Below are 23,917 nucleotides of genomic sequence, written 5' to 3' on the forward strand. Positions count from 1 at the left end.
GGTCAGTTTCGGGCTTGTATAGGGTGCCACTCCCGCAGCTGAACCCCGAATACCCTAGTGACGGAGGCGTGGATGGACGACCGAGGCGGCGGCGGCGGCGGGCAGGCCAAGAGGTGGCCGTGGTGGGCGGCGGCGAGCGCGGCCCAGGCCGCGGCCGGGGTCGCGTGGTTCCGACGGGGCAGGGGCGGGGCGACGGTGGCGATGCCGTTCAAGGCATTCGCCATCGCCTCCCTCTTCGTCGGCGCCGGCGCCACCGCCGCCGCCGCTGGGGTGCTTGCCGCGGGCGTCGGATCGGTGAGGCGTCTAATCGAAGCTTCCGCTCCCGTGCGGCGAACGATTTTGCTGCTCGAATTTTGGCTGATCTGGTGCGTGTGATGTGATGTGTGTATCTGCAGGTGGAGGAGATGAAGGGCGTGGGCGCGAGCATCCGGCGGTGGATGGGAGCTCCTCCTCGCCGGGCGGGAGGTAGTGACTGACCAGCGGAATGAATGCAGAATGCAGGGCTTACCTTATAATCCGGCTTATTCGGAACATTATTTTTCTCTCGCAATAATTCAGCTAGTGTTTTTTTAGTCAATTTCACCCGAGCGAACGGGCCAAGATCTCACTGTTGTACCTTGTATTGTATCACAAGCTTATTTTGATCACCTTGTTCCCATAGAGCACATACTCCGAAGTTACTTTGCATCCTTTGCTTGATTTTCTTTTTTGGTGAAAAAAAATGCAAACCAGCTGAAATCGACTTTTACCGAACATCGGTTGGGTTGGAAGGATGGCAAGTCGTAAGTTCCTGATCGGACGGCAACAGAACGCCTGGATTTTTGCCAGGTTGCAACAACAAAACAAAATGTTTTATTTCCCGCACCATGTGTCGGAGGCTAGACACGGAGTGCCTTGGGCCGCGGAAATCGGAGGTCGTGGACTCGTGGGGGTGGGACGAGCGGTTAACCACCCGCGTTCGTGCGCCCGCTCCATCGACGCTGGCGGCGCCCCTTGGGAATCAAACCCGTCCGTCGGATCCCAGCCGGACGCCCCCCACAGCGCCACGTGCGCCACTCGCTCGCCCCCGCCCGGGCCCCATAAGGAGCACGACGACGCAGACAGCGCTCTCCCGCAACACTTCTACTGCCTGCGAGATCGCTTAGCGTGGAGGCAATGGCTCGAGCATCTGGCGGAGCCCGCCGGCGGGGCGGAGGCAGCGGCAGGAGGGACGCGGCGGCGGGCGGGGGCGAGGCGGTGCGGAAGGGGCACTGGACGGCGGAGGAGGACGCGGTGCTGCTGGAGCACGTGCGCGTGCACGGGCCCCGGAACTGGAGCTCCATTCGATCCAAAGGCTTCCTACCGCGCACCGGCAAGTCCTGCCGCCTCCGCTGGGTGAACAAGCTCAGGCCAGACCTCAAGACGTACGCGCAAACCTCTCTCCCTTTGTTTTCTCCCCTCTGATTCACTTCTCCTTCGCTTTGCTTAGTTTGAGTGCACTGTGAATTCTTAACTGCATTTGCATTGTTGCCCTGTTTGCTTGAACTTATCAGCCGTACCGTTTTAGTGAAATAACCGTATTTTTCTTTCCCAACATATCAAAATCTGCATCAGCATGAGCCATTTTTCTAGCCAGCCGAACAGGGCGATAATCAATGCGATTCTAGTTGTCAGAATTTCGTTTTGCTTAGGTTTAGGCTGCACTGATCCCGAACCATTCCTCCCACCCCTCGTATTCTCTTCTCGGCACTGCGCTTGATTTGTTGTGTTCTGCATTTGTACGTGCACGGTTCATCACGAATTCACCATGGTGATCGGGCGCCTTGCAACAGTGGCTGCAAGTTCTCTGCAGAGGAGGAGCGGGTGGTGCTGGAGCTGCAGGCGCAGTTCGGGAACAAGTGGGCGAGGATCTCCACCTACTTGGCGGGCAGGACGGACAACGACGTCAAGAACTTCTGGAGCACCCGCCAGAAGCGGTTCGCCAGGCTGCTGGGAACACCTCTCCGCGGCCGGTCCAGCAGGAGCAGGAGCGCCAGGGCGCAGGCGCCTGTTGCCTCCTCTCTGGAGTTGCGACCCGCCACCGTGGTAAAGCCCTCGCAAGTTTGCAACACACATTGCCCGCTCCTCTTTCTTAGCTACTTGTTTTACAAGTCTTGTCCCTCGCTATTCACTGATATGATTTTTCAGAGAAGTTATAGTTTGCAGTTTGAATTTGATGCAATTCTCTTTTTTAACATGAATCCCTGATGCGTCGTCAGGTTCCCTGCCTGGATCAAGTTCCATTGGAGGGCAGCTCCTCTGATGTTCACCCATGCAGAGCAGCAATACCATTCATGGACGCGCAGAAAGTTCCATTGGAGGGCAGCTCCTCCGGTGTCCACCCATGCAGCGCAGCAACACCTATTCAGGACCCTGACACCATTCATGGACGTGCAGAGTGCTGCACTAGCCCCGTACGATTGGGCAGGCTCCGGGCTTGTCAGTTTCGACGGAGCACTGCCGCTGGCCTCCGACACCCACGCGTGCTCGTCGTCAAACGCTGCCGCACTGCCACCACTGCTGCCGTTGGACCAGCCTCCGTGCCCTCTGCTCGACTTCCCAGGGCTACCGGCGGCGGGCTGGAACATGGCTCCTGGGTTCGCCAATGCCGGCGCTATGGACCATCTCGCCTACCAGGAGCTGCTGCCGGTGACGCAACCCGCTCCAATGATGCTCCCGTTCTTCGGCACGGAGTACCCGCACGGCGGCGTCAAGTCCGAGCTTCCGGACGCGGCGCCCGACAACTTCTTCGACGACCTGCCGCCGGACATGTTCGACTCCCTTGATCAGCCGCCCCCGCCACTGTCACCGCCTGCGACGAGCTCTGGATTTTGAGATTGACCTTTCTTATCACGAGTGCCGTAGTTGCCAAACTTGCCATTGAGGCTGGTTGGGCATTTGCCTGTTCTGACGCTGCTAACCAGTACTAGGCTACTAGTGGCTATTGAAAGTTGTAGCCTGAGATTGCAGGCAACTTAACTTTGCAATGCTTGAAATTTGAGCTTTGCGTTGGACATGGAAACTGCAATGCTTGTAACCATAGTTGCAAGATGCATTAAGTATTAATCACATGCCTGTGATGTATGTAAAGCTTAGTATGCTGTAAGATTAAGATCGGTATCAGAGATGCAAGAAGTTTAGCATGTAAGTACTATGTAACAGTGTTAGTGCCATTTGGGGGCCAGATGGTTTTTATTGGGCAATATACTTACTGCACTATAGTTTCCGGACTCTGAAGAAGAAAAGTTTGTCACAAGGAAATGAAGTTTGCTGTTCATGAATTCTTGATCTAAAATTGACGGGGTTGGCTTCCATTTGTTTACTGTAGAGGTGACACGTGCGGCGGCTCACATGAGTCATGACTAAGTGAAAAGGACCATCATATAAAAGGACCATAATATGACTCAATAATGTGCAATTTTGACTTCTCATTGTACAACAGTCTTGACTGTCTCTAATGACAAATACAAATTGTTCGGGATGTTGACACATCTTACGCCTCCTTCGGAACAAATGAAAAATGGAGAAATTCTAGAGGATTGGAATCCTATAGAAAAATCCATATGAAACCCCTAGGGTATTATGCTACCTACATTAGAGGTGGGAGTTGGGTCAGCTCTCTCGTGCTTTGTGCAACTTCGCCTTCTTCATGCCATGCCACCCCAAGCACAACCATCGGTGATACTATACTAATCTCCTTGGGCGGCTCATCATCTTCATAGTTTTTATTGCACTGAAACATGGCTGCACATTCATGCACAAAAGATACATTTCTTATTTCCATGTACAAAACATACACTTCTTATTTCCCTAAACGACCATTGTTATGCTAATTCTGCAGGAAACTTTGAGTAAAAGGTGCTAAACCTGTAGGAAACTAAGGTAGCATACTCTATTGGTTCAGAAATAGTTGAAGTTTGTATAATAATTTGATATTTGACTTCTGATTTTTTTTTAGAGAAAAGGTTTCACGCTTTATTGCATCAACAAATCGAAAGTATTAATGACAACTTTCTCTTAAATTAGATTGTGTTCTACCATGTTTGATCATTACATTGTATCTATCCGCAACAGTAACTCCTGGAAACTTGATGACTGTGTTGCTTGTAGGGGACACCTGAAAGGAATCCTATGAGAAAAATGCAATGTGCTAAAGTATAGTGAGAGGCTTATGTCATCATATTTAAATATTTGATGTATGCGGTATACATCTATAGTTAAGAATGAGAAATAGAAAATAAACAACACTGATCACAAGATTGTTGAAGGCTGAGATATTTCAAACCATGGTCGAAATAGTTCTTTAGCTAAAGATGTTAGTAGTAATAGAGAATGCACCTTGCAGTGCCTGCACTTCTACTTGAGGACTACTTTGGAAACTACTCAATTCTCTTGGGATTTCAGGCCTTTCCCATAAAAGACAATCCATGAATATACTATCATTTTAATTAGCCACTTAGTTTTTTATAAGGCGCTTTTCATCCTTGGGCTTATCTCCTCTTCTAAATTAGTCCTAAACATTTCTAGCACTTCTACTTGCTCAAGAAACAATTTGTTTTCATTTTGCGGCTTCTCAGCTACTTCATGGTCATAAGTCTTTCTTGTTAGAGCAAGACTAATAATACAGTCTGTTGTTGGCCGAATGCACACTTACAACCAATCTATCAGCTCGTCTATGGCCCATTTGTTTCTCTAAAAAAATGTCTTGGTTCCTGTGCATAATCTGGCTGTAAACTTACAATACATTTATCCTCTCTCTTCCACCTTAGTATACACAATCCACCTATAGCCCTTGACCATACTTACTCTTAATGTACATGATATCTATCATAAACAGATTATAGGGCCAATTTATATCAACAAAAAAACTGAACGATGTGAAAAACATGTTCCAACAAGAAAGTGATTACAGTACGATGAAAACCACGATTATGGTGTATTTTCTCTTTTCGAAAACAAATTCACATCTCATTCCTTGAGGGGTCCAACTCTTTTAAATTTAACTAGTTATATAGAAAATAATATTTGGTATTTGTATCTTTAAATAAATTTATTTATGAATGTATATTTCACGATTAATGTAATAAAGCTTATTACATATCATGAGTATTAGTATTTTTTGTATATGTTTAGTTAAATTTATAAAAATTAACTTTTCAATAAGCGAAATGTGCTCTTATTTAAGGAGACGGACAAAGTATATAAAATCCCGTTCTAAAATAATAAAGAGGACATTGGCTGATGGCATATTTGCAATTTTTTTCAAAAAAAAGAAATCATCTAGCCATCGATATGGAAAAAATATCAGGCATGCGCTTGCCATCAACACTAGTACACGGACCGACGACCCGAGCGTGTTTGCGTTCACTTCCCCTCCTCGTCCTTCCTCCCATGTCTCATGGTTGTTCTTTCCTCGCGGCGACGAGTCGGCGAGCAGGGCAGGGGCGCCCTTCGCTAGGTCTTCACCGGGCGCTTGGCCAGCGATTGGCACCCGCCAGGTATCCTGCCCGTCCTCTTCCTTCCTGCTTTTCGAAACCGAGCACCCAAATCGGATCTGACCAAATTACTGGTATATTCATGTGTTATGGCTACTAATTTTGATTTTGTTTCGCAAAAACTATCGGGTGTATGTGCACCAGTGTTTTGTGTCTTGTTCCTGTGCTGTGAGTGGGTCAAAATTATCAAATCACATGTTGATATTTCACCAATGTACCAGGCTGTGATGTTTCCATATTTCTTAGGAGCAACTGAACTTTTTGCCCCTTTTTTCGAAAACACAGTGTTACAATCCTCGATAAAAAAATCACCCTCGTCTCAATTGCAATTTATTATGAGCAGGTTGAACAATACACCATATAAGGGAAGAATTCACTGAACTGCAATCGGGTAAAATAGACATGCATCCGCGTAACATCAATGAGAGTCAGCTAGAAATGTGAGTGTGAACATTATCAATTGCCTAAGCTGGTTCCATTAGTCGCACATAAATGTTTATTTTTTGAGGGATCAACAGGAGTTTCCCCCTACTGCTTATGTATGTTATAAATAGATGAAAAAAGATAGTACGAAACAAAAGCAGAGTTTAAGGAACGTAAAAAGAGACAGAAAATAAAAAAGGTCATAAGAGGGTTCGTAGCCATTGTTTAGTAAGAGGGAAATACAACTTTGCTCTATGCATAATCGCACATAAATGGTGTCGGCTTGTTGAGGTATTCACACGCAATGACACAGAATGCCTAATCCTTATCCTCTGAATGACTCATGGCCAGATACGACGGGTTAGATTTAGACTTATGGGGCACCCTTTTGTGATATTTGAGGGCTTTAGTTTTCTTTACAACTGATACAGTGTCCACACAGCTCATTAAAGTGCAAGTTGATAGCACGATGGACACTTGTCCTATGAAATTGCAGTGGGGGTAGATAGTGTCCATATGTGGTTTTGGATTCCAGCGAAGTAACATGCAAAGTTCTCTAGTGTTATTTCGTGCACGACATCTATCGCTACAGCTATTTAAACCTATCACCCACTGGTTCTGTGTTCCATTCTTGTAGAGGCAATTTATATGACTGTTGCATATGCTTTCTCACTAGACAGTCTTGATCCTCGTGTATCCTACTATCCTAGTCCTCAAGAAGTGGGACTTGTTGAATCTCTTATCCTTGATCTGTTAGATCCAGAACGAAAGGTGAATGCCCTTTCTGAGTTACGTAAGGTAATTATGTTTCTCATCTATAACGTCCATTTCACCACTTCCTATTCATTTTACGTAATATCTCAAAAGTAATTGGCACTGAGTTGTTTCAAGCTCCAGTCGCCAGTTGCTTATGATAGCATGAGTGGATGAGGTTTTCTGTAATCTGTCTTCTGTCTATCATAAATTGTGATGCAATAATATATCTTCCTTTCTTCATTAGGTAGTAAGCGACCAACCTATTTGAGAATATTGGTGCTTGGCACTTAATACAAATGTGGAAATCACGAGATAAATGTGGCACTGAATGATTCTAATACACAGATGTAGTTTTCTTGCCTCTTTTTTTTTTTGTTTATAAAGGAGTGATTCTCTAACTCCGCTGTAGACTACTATTTTACTAACCCATAAGCCCTTGTTTAATGCTATTATCTTGACATTTGTGATTATATGAAATTCTTCCTGATATAAATTAAATTTATTCCCATTGTATTTTTTTTCTCAAACACGCAGGAGAGCTGCTTCCCATCGGTATTATGTTGGACCAATTTAGATTGTGCATCCCAAACAAGCTAGCAGTCTTCCAATTAGCACTGCTTTTCTTCTCCATATTCAATATGCTCTTGCTTACTGATCATAAACATATGAACATATCACATCCATTTTTAACTTATATCCTGGGGAGACACATTGCTATGGTATCTTTCACCTCTCTTCTTTGATTTGACATGGTAAACGCCATTTCTTTTCAGTTCCATCTTGTAATGCAAAGTATTTTGTATTTAGTAGCTTCTGGGGAGAAGGCCATATGTGCTAGGGACCTGCTTTTCCTAATGCATTCAGAGATCATATGTAAAAGAGAAACTTATAACTAAAATATTACATGAACTACAGTAAAAATGCTCTAGTATATCTTTGGAGTAAATTATCATTGCATATATCAAACATAACCATAACTGAACTGGCGATAGCACAACTTCACTCATCTAGTCACACCAAAAGCGAACCCCCACCCCCAATTTTGTCGTACTGAAGACAACCCAAATGACTCAAGCGCTAGACAAAGTTGAGTGCACACAGTAAGTTGAATCGTAAAACAAAACTTCTAGAGCAGGTTACAGACTTACAGCTCACAAGGACCAACTTACTAAAGAACACATACAAAAAAGATACTCATTTCTTTTCTCCAAGACCATCAATGACAAACAATTCACAGGTTTAATTAGTTCATTATACGTAAAAACACATGGATAAGCATTATCATAGTACACTTTACATAATCTAAGAATTCAATCCTATCACCGCTAATCCATACTTGAAAGCTAGTACAGTTTTCATATGCATTCAATGATATAACATCCAAAATCAGAGACAAATTTCATTCACACAGCAAAGCGAACCATCTATTTCTTACACCAAACCAAAGACAACTGTAAATACCTAAATAACCTAAACACCATATATTATCGAAAAAGAATATGCACAGAACCACATAGCTGTTGGCTGCCAGAGGGCAGCTTGGCCAACAGGCCGCTTGGATTGTATTGCAAAAATGACTTAGATACAAGAAGATGCTAACCACTGCATATATAAGCAAGTGGTGTACCTACTCCTTAGCATATTCTAACTGCATAAAGCAGATGCTATGATTCCTACTTGGTTGCCAAGGCACCATGATCAACTTGGTTGCCAAGGAACCTGAAACCTTACATGACAGTGAATAGTAAATAGCTATAGTAGGTAAATGAAAAACATCAACACTAGGCTAACTACTGACAATTCTCCCCTTTAGCCTTGTGGTCCTTGGAAGTGATCTGCTTGAGCCCAATTCTTCCCCTCATCTCTTCAAATTTTGATCTTCCAAGAGACTTGGTTAGAATGTCAGCCAGCTGATCAGTGGTGGATATGTGATCAGCCCTGATACTTCCATCTTCCATGACTCGTCCTCCTTCCTGGCAGCAAGACATACCGGCTACGCGGCCTCCAAGTGCAGGATGTATAGCCGACTGGGCCCGCGATGTACCTTGGCGAGAAGACGACCACGCCGGTCCCAGATGCGGAGCACTCCATGATCAATTTCCACCCTGGAGCCTCCTTCGTCGAGCTGCCCCAAACTCATAATCGAGTTCCGGTGCGCTGGGATGTAGAAGACGCCATGGAGGACGCACTGCTCTCCGTTCTTGGCCTGGAAGACGATGGAGCCGGTCCCCTTGATTTCCACTCGAGACGAGTCGCCGAAACGCACCGTGCCGCGCGCCATGGTGTCGAGCTCGGCGAAGAGCTCCCGGCGGCCGGTCATGTGATGCGTGGCCCCGCTGTCGAGGTACCATCCGTCGAGCGCCTCCTCGTTGGCGCTGGTGTTGAGGAAGACACGCGCGCGCGGCTCGTTGATGTCAAGGGAGACCGTGGCCTTGGAGCAGACGACTTCGTTCTTCTCGTCGAGCTCGAGGGAGCCGTGGGCGAAAAACAGAGCACCATCATCGTCCTCTGCTTCTGCGACGTGCGCAGCACCGCCTCGCCCTCCACCGCGCCGTCCACCTCGATCACCTCCAACGCGGTTGCCTCCTCCGCGGTGGTTGCCACCGCCGCCGCCGCGGTCACCACCACCACGGCGCGGCTGGCGGCAGTCGCGTGCCCAGTGGCCGCGATCACCACAGTTGAGGCAGGTGTCGTCGTTCACCCCGCGATCATCGCCACCGCCTCTGTCTCCTCCGCCGCGATTTCCCTTCCCGCGCTGCTTCTTGCCGCCGCGTGGACGACGTCGCGGTTCCTTGCCCGACGCAGAAGCGGCAGCCGCCTCCTTCTCCTTGGCACGCCACTGCTCCCTCGTCAGCAGCAGTCCACCGATGGCAGCCGGTTCCGCGTCCAACGCCTCCATGTCGTCCACCGTCTTCAAGCGCCCAGACACCTCCTCGATGATGAGGTCCTGGAAGTCCAGAAGCGTCTCGATGGTGATCCGGAGCTGAGCGTACTTCGGCGGCACGGCGCGCAGGAGCCTCTCCACCGCGCGCTCTTCATCGATGTCGTTGTTGCCGTGGAGAAGAAGTTGCTGCTTCAGGTCCATCAAGCAAAGGGTGAAGTCCTCGATCTGCTCACCCGGACGGAAGGCGAGCTTCTCCCAGTCGCTGCGGAGTCGCTGGAGCGTGGCGCGGCGCACCCGATCGACTCCGATCCGTGCGGCGGCGATGGAGTCCCAGGCCTCCTTGGCTGATCCCTTCTCAGACAGCGGCATCTGCATCTCCTGTGGCACGGCGGCGATGATCGCCTCCACCGTGCGCCTGTCCTCATGGTATGGCAGGTCTTGGTACTCGATCGCATCCCAGAGTTGCCGCGCCTGGAGCTTCAGCTTCATGATCGAGGCCCACTCATGATAGTTTGTCTTGGTGAGCATTGGCCAGGTGGAACTTGCGCCAGAGTCCTTGTACACGGTCTGGATCACCGGCGAGCGGCCCCTGGCCCGTCCGCGGCGGCGATCCTGATCCCGATCAGGCGACCGCGTCTACCTGCGCTCGCGCTCCGGACTCCTCCACAGAAACGGGCGGCGATCGCGCGGATCCTCCTCCACCAACTCTCGACGCAGAGCCGCGGCCGTGGCGGCCGCATTCCGAGCTGCTGCTGCGGCGGCCTCCGCGGCCTACTGCGCCTGTGCGGCTGCGGCCTCTGCCGCGGCCAGACGCTGCGCCCGCTGCTCGGCGGCGGCGGCGGCTGCTGCTGCTCTCTCTGCGGAGGTGGCCATACTTTTCCCTATCTCTCAACCGGCTCTAGATACCAATTGTTGGCTGCCAGAGGGCAGCTTGGCCAACAGGCCGCTTGGATTGTATTGCAAAAATGACTTAGATACAAGAAGATGCTAACCACTGCATATATAAGCAAGTGGTGTACCTACTCCTTAGCATATTCTAACTGCATAAAGCAGATGCTATGATTCCTACTTGGTTGCCAAGGCACCATGATCAACTTGGTTGCCAAGGAACCTGAAACCTTACATGACAGTGAATAGTAAATAGCTATAGTAGGTAAATGAAAAACATCAACACTAGGCTAACTACTGACAATTCTCCCCTTTAGCCTTGTGGTCCTTGGAAGTGATCTGCTTGAGCCCAATTCTTCCCCTCATCTCTTCAAATTTTGATCTTCCAAGAGACTTGGTTAGAATGTCAGCCAGCTGATCAGTGGTGGATATGTGATCAGCCCTGATACTTCCATCTTCCATGACTCGTCCTCCTTCCTGGCAGCAAGACATACCGGCTACGCGGCCTCCAAGTGCAGGATGTATAGCCGACTGGGCCCGCGATGTACCTTGGCGAGAAGACGACCACGCCGGTCCCAGATGCGGAGCACTCCATGATCAATTTCCACCCTGGAGCCTCCTTCGTCGAGCTGCCCCAAACTCATAATCGAGTTCCGGTGCGCTGGGATGTAGAAGACGCCATGGAGGACGCACTGCTCTCCGTTCTTGGCCTGGAAGACGATGGAGCCGGTCCCCTTGATTTCCACTCGAGACGAGTCGCCGAAACGCACCGTGCCGCGCGCCATGGTGTCGAGCTCGGCGAAGAGCTCCCGGCGGCCGGTCATGTGATGCGTGGCCCCGCTGTCGAGGTACCATCCGTCGAGCGCCTCCTCGTTGGCGCTGGTGTTGAGGAAGACACGCGCGCGCGGCTCGTTGATGTCAAGGGAGACCGTGGCCTTGGAGCAGACGACTTCGTTCTTCTCGTCGAGCTCGAGGGAGCCGTGGGCGAAAAACAGAGCACCATCATCGTCCTCTGCTTCTGCGACGTGCGCAGCACCGCCTCGCCCTCCACCGCGCCGTCCACCTCGATCACCTCCAACGCGGTTGCCTCCTCCGCGGTGGTTGCCACCGCCGCCGCCGCGGTCACCACCACCACGGCGCGGCTGGCGGCAGTCGCGTGCCCAGTGGCCGCGATCACCACAGTTGAGGCAGGTGTCGTCGTTCACCCCGCGATCATCGCCACCGCCTCTGTCTCCTCCGCCGCGATTTCCCTTCCCGCGCTGCTTCTTGCCGCCGCGTGGACGACGTCGCGGTTCCTTGCCCGACGCAGAAGCGGCAGCCGCCTCCTTCTCCTTGGCACGCCACTGCTCCCTCGTCAGCAGCAGTCCACCGATGGCAGCCGGTTCCGCGTCCAACGCCTCCATGTCGTCCACCGTCTTCAAGCGCCCAGACACCTCCTCGATGATGAGGTCCTGGAAGTCCAGAAGCGTCTCGATGGTGATCCGGAGCTGAGCGTACTTCGGCGGCACGGCGCGCAGGAGCCTCTCCACCGCGCGCTCTTCATCGATGTCGTTGTTGCCGTGGAGAAGAAGTTGCTGCTTCAGGTCCATCAAGCAAAGGGTGAAGTCCTCGATCTGCTCACCCGGACGGAAGGCGAGCTTCTCCCAGTCGCTGCGGAGTCGCTGGAGCGTGGCGCGGCGCACCCGATCGACTCCGATCCGTGCGGCGGCGATGGAGTCCCAGGCCTCCTTGGCTGATCCCTTCTCAGACAGCGGCATCTGCATCTCCTGTGGCACGGCGGCGATGATCGCCTCCACCGTGCGCCTGTCCTCATGGTATGGCAGGTCTTGGTACTCGATCGCATCCCAGAGTTGCCGCGCCTGGAGCTTCAGCTTCATGATCGAGGCCCACTCATGATAGTTTGTCTTGGTGAGCATTGGCCAGGTGGAACTTGCGCCAGAGTCCTTGTACACGGTCTGGATCACCGGCGAGCGGCCCCTGGCCCGTCCGCGGCGGCGATCCTGATCCCGATCAGGCGACCGCGTCTACCTGCGCTCGCGCTCCGGACTCCTCCACAGAAACGGGCGGCGATCGCGCGGATCCTCCTCCACCAACTCTCGACGCAGAGCCGCGGCCGTGGCGGCCGCGTTCCGAGCTGCTGCTGCTGCGGCCTCCGCGGCCTACTGCGCCTGTGCGGCTGCGGCCTCTGCCGCGGCCAGACGCTGCGCCCGCTGCTCGGCGGCGGCGGCGGCTGCTGCTGCTCTCTCTGCGGAGGTGGCCATACTTTTCCCTATCTCTCAACCGGCTCTAGATACCAATTGTTGGCTGCCAGAGGGCAGCTTGGCCAACAGGCCGCTTGGATTGTATTGCAAAAATGACTTAGATACAAGAAGATGCTAACCACTGCATATATAAGCAAGTGGTGTACCTACTCCTTAGCATATTCTAACTGCATAAAGCAGATGCTATGATTCCTACTTGGTTGCCAAGGCACCATGATCAACTTGGTTGCCAAGGAACCTGAAACCTTACATGACAGTGAATAGTAAATAGCTATAGTAGGTAAATGAAAAACATCAACACTAGGCTAACTACTGACAATTCTCCCCTTTAGCCTTGTGGTCCTTGGAAGTGATCTGCTTGAGCCCAATTCTTCCCCTCATCTCTTCAAATTTTGATCTTCCAAGAGACTTGGTTAGAATGTCAGCCAGCTGATCAGTGGTGGATATGTGATCAGCCCTGATACTTCCATCTTCCATGACTCGTCCTCCTTCCTGGCAGCAAGACATACCGGCTACGCGGCCTCCAAGTGCAGGATGTATAGCCGACTGGGCCCGCGATGTACCTTGGCGAGAAGACGACCACGCCGGTCCCAGATGCGGAGCACTCCATGATCAATTTCCACCCTGGAGCCTCCTTCGTCGAGCTGCCCCAAACTCATAATCGAGTTCCGGTGCGCTGGGATGTAGAAGACGCCATGGAGGACGCACTGCTCTCCGTTCTTGGCCTGGAAGACGATGGAGCCGGTCCCCTTGATTTCCACTCGAGACGAGTCGCCGAAACGCACCGTGCCGCGCGCCATGGTGTCGAGCTCGGCGAAGAGCTCCCGGCGGCCGGTCATGTGATGCGTGGCCCCGCTGTCGAGGTACCATCCGTCGAGCGCCTCCTCGTTGGCGCTGGTGTTGAGGAAGACACGCGCGCGCGGCTCGTTGATGTCAAGGGAGACCGTGGCCTTGGAGCAGACGACTTCGTTCTTCTCGTCGAGCTCGAGGGAGCCGTGGGCGAAAAACAGAGCACCATCATCGTCCTCTGCTTCTGCGACGTGCGCAGCACCGCCTCGCCCTCCACCGCGCCGTCCACCTCGATCACCTCCAACGCGGTTGCCTCCTCCGCGGTGGTTGCCACCGCCGCCGCCGCGGTCACCACCACCACGGCGCGGCTGGCGGCAGTCGCGTGCCCAGTGGCCGCGATCACCACAGTTGAGGCAGGTGTCGTCGTTCACCCCGCGATCATCGCCACCGCCTCTGTCTCCTCCGCCGCGATTTCCCTTCCCGCGCTGCTTCTTGCCGCCGCGTGGACGACGTCGCGGTTCCTTGCCCGACGCAGAAGCGGCAGCCGCCTCCTTCTCCTTGGCACGCCACTGCTCCCTCGTCAGCAGCAGTCCACCGATGGCAGCCGGTTCCGCGTCCAACGCCTCCATGTCGTCCATCGTCTTCAAGCGCCCAGACACCTCCTCGATGATGAGGTCCTGGAAGTCCAGAAGCGTCTCGATGGTGATCCGGAGCTGAGCGTACTTCGGCGGCACGGCGCGCAGGAGCCTCTCCACCGCGCGCTCTTCATCGATGTCGTTGTTGCCGTGGAGAAGAAGTTGCTGCTTCAGGTCCATCAAGCAAAGGGTGAAGTCCTCGATCTGCTCACCCGGACGGAAGGCGAGCTTCTCCCAGTCGCTGCGGAGTCGCTGGAGCGTGGCGCGGCGCACCCGATCGACTCCGATCCGTGCGGCGGCGATGGAGTCCCAGGCCTCCTTGGCTGATCCCTTCTCAGACAGCGGCATCTGCATCTCCTGTGGCACGGCGGCGATGATCGCCTCCACCGTGCGCCTGTCCTCATGGTATGGCAGGTCTTGGTACTCGATCGCATCCCAGAGTTGCCGCGCCTGGAGCTTCAGCTTCATGATCGAGGCCCACTCATGATAGTTTGTCTTGGTGAGCATTGGCCAGGTGGAACTTGCGCCAGAGTCCTTGTACACGGTCTGGATCACCGGCGAGCGGCCCCTGGCCCGTCCGCGGCGGCGATCCTGATCCCGATCAGGCGACCGCGTCTACCTGCGCTCGCGCTCCGGACTCCTCCACAGAAACGGGCGGCGATCGCGCGGATCCTCCTCCACCAACTCTCGACGCAGAGCCGCGGCCGTGGCGGCCGCGTTCCGAGCTGCTGCTGCTGCGGCCTCCGCGGCCTACTGCGCCTGTGCGGCTGCGGCCTCTGCCGCGGCCAGACGCTGCGCCCGCTGCTCGGCGGCGGCGGCGGCTGCTGCTGCTCTCTCTGCGGAGGTGGCCATACTTTTCCCTATCTCTCAACCGGCTCTAGATACCAATTGTTGGCTGCCAGAGGGCAGCTTGGCCAACAGGCCGCTTGGATTGTATTGCAAAAATGACTTAGATACAAGAAGATGCTAACCACTGCATATATAAGCAAGTGGTGTACCTACTCCTTAGCATATTCTAACTGCATAAAGCAGATGTTATGATTCCTACTTGGTTGCCAAGGCACCATGATCAACTTGGTTGCCAAGGAACCTGAAACCTTACATGACAGTGAATAGTAAATAGCTATAGTAGGTAAATGAAAAACATCAACACTAGGCTAACTACTGACAATAGCATTTGAAATGTACAAAAGCTAAGACAAATGTTAAGTTATTAGAGTAACAAGCCAAAAGCAAAGGGTAAATATAAGGATGTATTTATCTTTGACCTTATAAGAAGGGAAAAAGAGTAGAAGGGTCTTTAAGTAGAATACCGAATTTAACAAACTTTATTTTATTTTCTGAACCTCTTTGAATTGGAAAATCTGCCATATTCCTTGTACACAATCTGCTCCTCCCCCCAAGGTATCGCCTTTGTCTCTCTTCATGGCAAGAGTCTGCGGAGGGCAACACTGGTGGTGCAGGCAGTGAAGGACATCAAGATGCCGCTGGAGGAGCAGCTTGTGAACCCTAAATTGCATGGAACTCTCCCTCTGAGCTCTCCAAAGTCCGTGTTATGCCTTTCCTCATCTGCAGATTATACATCCTCGTTGAAAGATTTGGCCTTTGTGATGTCTAGTAAGGTTTCTTGCCTGGAGGTCTTGTTGCCATAGTGGTATAAGTACACATCTTGTGATGCTGTGTGGTTTTCTGGGATAAGGATAGTTCAATTTTTTAAATGAAAACAATAGCGGAAGCAGTCTTAATGATTGGTGTGGGAGTTTGTGTATAACTGTGGCAATTTAACAATTCCTTTATGATCGATTCTTGATGTGCAAAGGAGGTGTTCTTTGACCTCTTACAGACTTTTATCATGACATGGGGATCCATGGTTATACTGCGCAATCTAGTTTCACTTCTTAATTGGTTCTGCTTGCTCGATTTTGTAGTTGCACAAATTTAGGGGGTTTGTATGTATGATGTCTTAATTTTGGTCCATAGCTTGAGTTCTGGTGCATGTCTTTATTTCCATACTGGGTCCGCCCCTGCTTACAAATCTTTTATTTGTTCGTGAATGCTTATAAAGCGTCCACATTTATGATACTAAACTGATGTTGCAGCAGATCATAAAATTGTTCATCTTTCAAGTTCTGCTATAAAAATGATTGTTTGAATTGGTGAATTTTTAGGCTACTTTTCTTTAGTTGATTCAGTTGAGTTTTTTTTTTCCAGAATTGCAGGGAGATTGTCCTCTGGTTGAAAGACATGTTTGGGTGTGCTCCAAGGAGGAGCAACAACACCAAGTACTATGAGGTCCTTGGCGTCTCCAATACTGCAAGCCAGGATGAGCTTAAAAAGGCATACCGGAAGGCTGCTATAAAGAGCCACCCTGACAAGGGTGGAGACCCAGAAAAGGTATGAAGATACACAGTGCTTACTTGCTTGAATTTGGACTGTTTAGTTGTTCTGACGATTTTTGTTTCATGGATAGGACAGTTTAGAGAATTATCTCAAGCTTATGAGGTGCTTAGTGACCCAGAAAAGAGGGAGATATATGATCAATATGGGGAGGATGGTCTCAAGGAGGGAATGGGAGGAGGCAGTGATTACCATAATCCGTTTGACATATTTGAGCAGTTTTTTGGGGGTGGTGCCTTTGGGGGTAATGCAAATTATATGTCTTAAGTTCCTCAATACTTTTTCCCTGAATTTTTGTAATTACACAAGGATATATGATTCAAAGGGAGTAGCTCAAGGGTACGCAGGCAAAAACGTGGTGACGATGTGGTGCATTTATTGAATATTTCTTTAGAAGATGTGTACAATGGGGCTACCAAGAGACTATCATTATCACAGAATGTTCTCTGCTCAAAATGCAAGGGGTAAGTCGTCTCCGCCCACACTTACCACCACATGGTTTGAATTTTGGAATATGCTGATTTGAAGTTGAATGTACTAATTTTGAACTTAGCTCCTTCTGTACTTAAGATGCCAAATTTTGCAAGAATAAAGGGATACAGAGGGACACCTATAGTCGTACCACTATGTGCAATCAATTCTTGTTCAGTTTCAAGTTAGGTTGTCCACTATCTACTGAAAATTTGAGTTGCTGAAACCTATTTTCATCTGATTGAATCTGGTGGAAATCAGAGAAACTCCTAGATTATAATCATAATTGCGAAAAAAGTCAACATGTTGTTATGGAAATTTTGGGTCATCTATTTCTGTGGTAATGTGATATTTATTTAACCTGCTAAAATTCCATTCATTGTTCAAGATGATGTCACCATGTATAACAGGATACTGTTTGTCATGCACTCATGATAAATAGAATTTTTCAAAATACACACTAAGGTACTAAAGTAAACTACTTGTCCACATGTGCTGGACTATTTGTTGGCTTGTAGGATGATATTTGCAACCTGTTTAAGTATAAGTGAATTGCCTACCTCTTCCTATTAGCTTAAACTTCCGGTTTGAATTGGTTAGTACATGCAACTCAATATGGTATCAAAACTAAAGGTCTCGAGTTCGAATCTTGGCTAGCGCAATTAAATAAGATAATTGTTGCTCGCCTCCTACTCCACGTCTAAGGCCTGAGGGAGCCTCCACGGGGGTTGGGGGGTGTTTAAGTATAAGTGAATTGCTCTACCTCTCCCTATCAGCTTAAGCTTTTGGGTTGAACTGGTCGTTGCATGCAAATCAATACAACCACTGGCATATTTGGTAAAAGTAGCAGAGGCTTGAAACTGCATTTGTGATCATGTTGCATCTTGATTTACTGAATGCCCTGAATGCTTCCTGTGCAACAGTTTGTCCTCATCATATTCCAAATGAGATAATGCTGCAGCCATAAACTTCCATCTATTAACGTTATGGCTTGTTTTGGTTATGTGAATTTGTGATGATTGTATCATCAAAACTTGGCTTTGTTAGACCGAAACATGTACATTGCACAATGTTAGTAGTTTTGCACAAGGCATTGCACACTTGTGCTTTCTCTTGTCCTGCTTTGGTTGCAGTGGGGGCTCAATTAATATATTCACAAAAGATACAGAACATCTTTCACGACCACATACAGTGTTGGGAATTTAACACTTATACTGCTGGTTATAGCAACAGGAATTTAAACAACATTCATGCTGCTAAATTGTTTACCGACTCTATTTGCTTCTTCTATTAATGCAATGGTATGCAATTCTCCTGCATGTTTGAGAAAAAAATTTATTTGCTTCTGTGCAGCTTTTCAGTGTTTCGTTGGTCCTATAGAGCTATTATATCGTTAAGTCTTACGGACAATCTTTTTTTGTGATAATGTCTTATGTCATATCTTGGAACTTCAAAAGAGCCTTTAGGTATGCTAGCTCATATAGGAATGGCTTCCCCAGTCCATCTATGTGGTTTAGGTATAGTATGTGTCCTCTGATTCTAGTGCTGATAATCGGAGCTCGAGACGTAGCTGCCGTCTTTCGAATTTACCAATAACCATTGGATATGGTCAATGTTTTAATTGTTCTAAAGTGTATTATTTGCAGCGTCTTGGCAGTTTTACTCTTTCCACATTTACCAACACATCCGTTTCAGCTATTTATTGATCCTACTTGTACTTAGATGTGTGTTCTGATATCAATCCTGTGGGCTGTTCACATCTTGTAAATTCCACGTGGGTTGTTTCATTTGAATCCCTTCCTTGTAATCCAGATTGTGTGTAGCCACGAAGTTACTGGTGGCAACATGCTTGTGTTCACTTAATCGTTTCTGTGGCTTATAAGCCGGCTGATGTTGTTTTATTGTGAGAGAAAAACACTGTATCATGGCTGATAAGCATGGCTGATACGATCAAGCGAACAGGGTTTCGTAGGGTGGTCTTTTAAATTTTTTAAGTGAACTACTTTTGTTCTTGAAACTTCAGAATATGAAAAGAATGATTGGGACACAATTTTCAACTATGGAAACTTCAGTTTGGTACAACAAGGATTTCTTTCAACACTAAGGAAACATGCTTGGTTCCAATGCAGGTATTAAGTTGTATACCACAGTGCGTTAATCCTGTTCAGGTGGATGTCTGCAAGCGTATGTTAAAAAAAACAAATTTGCTAAAACTTTTCTATTTAAATTTATGCTCTATAAAAAACTAATCCAATGGACAGCCAAATTGGATTTCCCATTTAAAAAGTAAACAAGTCTGATGCACCTAATAACCCAATAAAAATCCACAATCATGCATCAATCATCATGTCCCATGGATTATTCACTACCTATCATCCAAGCCCAACTGACTTCCATCTATTGAGCTTATATTTTGTTGAATCATGTTTTCACTGCCAGTTTGGTTCGTCCCTGTACAGTAGTCCTATGCTGTCAATTTAAACATGTTACACTGAACCTTAGGCCTTGTTTGGATATCTATGTATCCACCTCAATCCATGTGTGTTTGGGTGGTTTGTTGTGGAATTTAAACTCTAAATTCCATAACAAACCACCCCAACATATGTGGATTGAGGTGGATATATGGGCATCCAAACAAGGCCTTAGGTGAATCTAACCAACTTATCGGCCCCCCCTTTAAACCGTGATGAAATCAAGCCCACCCGAATTATCCTGTCAATATCCTGTTCGAGCCACCTGACAGTAAGAACTAGCTTGTTTATTTCACTCATTTTAACCACAGTTTGCTAGGCCTTTGAAGTTGTATCATAATAATATTATCTTACACTGTACTTTATTGTTTCTCTCTGAAGAGCAAGGATCTTCTACATTACAAGTCTAATGATGTCTCACATTTTTTGTTGCTTCTTTTCCCTATTTCCAGGAAAGGAACCAAGTCTGGAGCACCTGGAACATGCTACGGATGTCATGGTGTAGGAATGAGGACTATAACAAGACAGATAGGATTAGGCATGATCCAACAGATGAACACTGTTTGCCCTGAATGTAGAGGGTCAGGTATGCTACTCTTATTCCATTTGTGTGTATCTTCCTGCAAAATGCGTTTTGCTTGAGCCATTCTTGTGATTGTAATCATGTATCCTTGATCAGGTGAAATCATAAGTGAAAGGGATAGGTGCCCAAGCTGCAGAGCCAGCAAAGTTGTTCAGGAGAGGAAGGTTCTTGAGGTTCATATTGAGAAAGGAATGCAGCATGGCCAAAAGATTGTGTTCCAGGGTGAAGCTGATCAAGCTGTGAGCTCAATCCACCCCCTTTCCTGTAGCCATAAGATGCAGGACGTATACACATCCATTGAGTTATTTATAACTGCATTTGCCACAATTAATATTGCAATATGCCGTCCATGTTGTTGCAGCCTGACAGTGTCAGGAGACATTATTTTCGTCTTGCAAGTTAAAGAGCACCCAAGATTCAAGAGGAAATATGATGACCTGTTCATCGAGCACACAATCTCTCTGACAGAGGCTTTATGTGGATTCCAGTTCATTCTGACCCATCTTGATGGTAGGCAGCTTCTAATCAAGTCCAATCCTGGTGAAATTATTAAGCATGGTATGTTCCCACTTCTACCAAGCAAACCAGATTATTAGCAAATTTTACTGCACTCTCATTGTCACACAAAAGAGGTACCTTTTCTCGAACAACACTATAGTCTAGCTAAGTTTGCTTCATGTAAAGTACTTGTGCACAACAAGCACCCACGACAATGTATTCCGCTTCGGCGGTGGACAAAGCCACACTATTTTATTTCTTGGAGGACTAAGACACAAGTGATCTACCAAGCAAATAGCACCCTCCGGATGTGTTTTTTCTATCAACTTTGCAACTGGCATAATCCGAATCGGAATAGCCAACTAATTCAAATATAGCTCTTTGGGATACCAAAGGCCAATGCTTAGGATTAGCTTGAAATCTAGCTCACATATACACACTAAACATGATGTCGGGCCTAGATACGGTTAAATATAACAGGCTACCAATCATAGAGCGGTAGAGAGTTTGATCCACCATTTTACCTCCCTCATCTAGGTCGAGATGTTCATTAGATGGCATTAGTGTCTTCATTGACTTACATTCATCCATATTAAACCTCTTGAGAAGATCCTTGGTATACTTTTTTTGAGAGATGAAAATCACTTCTCTCATTTGCTTGACTTGAAACCAAGAAAGAATGTAAGCTCTTTAATCATTGACATCTCGAACTCCTTTGACATCAATTCACCAAACTCTTTGCAAGAATTTTTATTTGATGATCTAAATATGATATCATCAACATACACTTACAAATGAAGATATATTCATCAAGCTTCTTGGTGAATAGTATGTGTCAACCTTTCCAATGGTGAAACCCTTCTCAATGAGGAAATTCCGAAGACGCTCATACCAAGCTCTTGGGGCTTGCTTAAGCTTATATAATGCCTTGGACAACCTATAAACATGATTATGATATCTAGGGTTTTCAAACCCGGGAGGTTGATCAATATAGACTAGTTCATTAATAAAGCCATTTAAAAATACACTTTTCACATCCATTTGATATAGTTTCATTTTATGATGTGATGCATATGTAAGGAGGTTTTGTTGTGGAAGAAAAAGAACGTATGGGATGCCGCCTGAAGAAATCAATTTACGGATTAAAACAAGCTTCAAGACAATGGTATTTGAAGTTTGATAGTACAATAAGAAAGTTTGGGTTTCAAAAAAATGTAGAGGACAATTGCGTTTATGTAAAGGTCAAGAATGAGAAATACATTTTTCTAGTCTTATATGTGGATGATATCTTGCTCGCTAGTAGTGATGTTAATTTACTACTAGAAACAAAGAAGTTCTTGTCCTCAAAGTTTGATATGAAGAATCTCGGTGAAGCTTCGTTCGTCCTAGGAATAGAGATTCATCGAGATAGAGAAAATGGGGTTTTAGGATTATTACAAAAAGGCATACTTAGAAAAAATTCTAAAAAATACACTATGCAAAATATAAGTCTTCACCTGCTCCCATATAGTCAAGGGCGATAGATATAGGGAATTTCAATGTCTCGGGAACCAATATGAGATCGATCAAATGAAAGCGGTTTCATATAGTTCAGCTGTCGAAAGTTTACAGTATGCTCAAGTGTGTACTCGCTCTGACTTAGTATTTGTTACCGGGTTACTTGACAAATATCAGAGTAATTCAGGAATAGAACACTAGAAATTAGTAAAGAAAGTTTTGCGTTGCCTACAAGGTACGAAGGGTCTCATACTAACGTACAGAAGATCTGATTCCCTGCACATAGAGGGGTATACAGATTCTGATTATACGGGAGATGACAGAAAATCCACGTCAGGATACATATTCACTCTCGCAGGATGAGCTATATCGTGGAAAAGTTTAAAACAAACCGTCACTATATCGTCCACAATCTATGCCGAGTTTGTAGCATGTTACGAGACCACAGGGCGGTGAATTGGCTGAAGAAATTCATGCCCGGGTTGAAAGCGATAGACGACATACATAAACCGCTCAAGTTATACTGCGGTAATAATCTAGCAGTATGTTATGCTCACAACAATAAGTCAAGTGGTGCTGACAAACACATTGACATAAAGTATTATGTTGTGAAAGACAAAGTCCGAGATCATATAATTAGACTTGAGCATATAAGAATAGAAAAGATGCTCGCGGATCCGCTTACAAAAGGTTTACCACCCAGCGTGTTCAGAGAACACTTAGCCGACATGGGTTTAAGAGAAAGCCTATGATTCCTGGACAATAAGGGTCTAGTTGAGAATTTGTTTCAAAACAGAGAGGTGCATTGTAACTGTTTAATCTAATTGCTACTGACCGTGACGATGAGGCACGCTCTATGCACTGATCTGTGATGGAATAGGAACAAGATAAAGTAAGTAAGTTAAGTTTAAGTCATAAGGTGAGATAAGGGGGAGAATGTTAGATTGATCTCCACCAACGGCCAATTGGGCCCTTGGATCCGCGCCCTGATCAGGGGCGTCCAACCACTCCATGGTTGGTGGGTCCTCGTTGCACAACGTCATAAAAATGGAGGTGGGGGCCGGGGCACAACGCACTAGAATCACCTGAGCCGCCAGACGCCTCACCTATAGTCCCTAAACCCTAAGCCGATCTAGTGAGGGGGAGCGTTGCCAGCGACGGGAAGACCGCCACCGGCCACCGCCGCCTCTGCACCGCCGTCACTGCGTCCGTGACTTCACCGCCGGACCTCACCGCGCCACCGACAAGCACCCCATGGCAAGCTCGTCTTCTACGAAGGCGTCCGATGGTTTGCACCTCCGCAACCTCTCTCTCTCTCTCTCTTTCTCTCTATTTCTCGCACTAGCATGTTTTAGGGTTTGCTATTTAATTAGATGTTAATATGTATGCTAGATCTATAGCTACTGTCAAGTCTATCAATTGTCAGTCATATAGGGATAGACAAGCAGATGCCAGCTAGGCATTTGTACTGGTCAAAGTATGTAAACATATGGTGATAATGACGGCTTGGTTGGGAATATATGGTTTGTTAAACTTATCATGGGTGCTATCTTTGGTTCAACAGAATGCTGGTCGCCTGCTGCTGGGAGCCTGGGACTTGGCATGTCAGCATTTGAGATGTGAGAATCTGAAACTGTCATGTCAGCGTTTGAGATGTTTTTTTTTTTGGAAAGGTCGGCAAAAGCTTTGCCGAGATTTTATTAGTAGAATAAAAAGGAAACAAAAATAATTACAAACACTGTCCGTCGGAGCAGCAAAACTAAACTGCGAAAAAGAAGAAACAGCGTTTGAGATGTGAGAATCTGAAACTGGACTATGTAAATACGGTGAAACATTCAATAAAGTTCTTGA

General features: G+C 47.6%; 3 protein-coding genes across 9 annotated transcripts; all 3 read left to right on the plus strand.

Moving 5' to 3' along the window:
• The first annotated feature begins 70 nt into the window (after positions 1-70).
• LOC136497885 (uncharacterized) lies at positions 71-644 on the plus strand. Its single transcript, XM_066493766.1, has 2 exons — positions 71-294; positions 396-644. Exons 1-2 carry the CDS (start codon positions 73-75, stop codon positions 474-476), a joined length of 303 nt encoding a protein of 100 aa, XP_066349863.1. The 5' UTR covers positions 71-72; the 3' UTR covers positions 477-644.
• Positions 645-1,138: 494 nt separating this feature from the next.
• Positions 1,139-3,239, plus strand: LOC136498638 (probable transcription factor MYB58). The gene is made up of 3 exons (XM_066494525.1): positions 1,139-1,403; positions 1,812-2,064; positions 2,238-3,239. The coding sequence occupies exons 1-3, from the start codon at positions 1,156-1,158 to the stop codon at positions 2,802-2,804; spliced, it is 1,068 nt and encodes a 355-aa protein (XP_066350622.1). The 5' UTR covers positions 1,139-1,155; the 3' UTR covers positions 2,805-3,239.
• A 2,119-nt stretch (positions 3,240-5,358) lies between these two features.
• On the plus strand, positions 5,359-23,917 carry LOC136496891 (chaperone protein dnaJ A6-like). Of its 7 annotated transcripts, XR_010769152.1 has the most exons (8): positions 5,359-5,516; positions 16,361-16,543; positions 16,625-16,790; positions 16,872-17,010; positions 19,941-20,074; positions 20,168-20,629; positions 21,650-23,354; positions 23,631-23,917. XR_010769152.1 is itself a non-coding variant. In XM_066492664.1 (7 exons), exons 2-7 carry the CDS (start codon positions 16,394-16,396, stop codon positions 23,687-23,689), a joined length of 1,110 nt encoding a protein of 369 aa, XP_066348761.1. In that variant the 5' UTR covers positions 5,359-5,516; positions 16,361-16,393; the 3' UTR covers positions 23,690-23,916. The 7 variants fall into 7 exon arrangements, 6 of the variants coding, with proteins under 6 accessions (XP_066348761.1, XP_066348758.1, XP_066348763.1 ...); XM_066492664.1 differs by lacking the exon at positions 21,650-23,354 and having other exon boundaries at positions 23,631-23,916; XM_066492661.1 differs by lacking the exon at positions 23,631-23,917 and having other exon boundaries at positions 21,650-23,624.

Source organism: Miscanthus floridulus, chromosome 12 (genome assembly GCF_019320115.1).
Source record: "Miscanthus floridulus cultivar M001 chromosome 12, ASM1932011v1, whole genome shotgun sequence".
NCBI classification, from domain to species: domain Eukaryota; kingdom Viridiplantae; phylum Streptophyta; class Magnoliopsida; order Poales; family Poaceae; genus Miscanthus; species Miscanthus floridulus.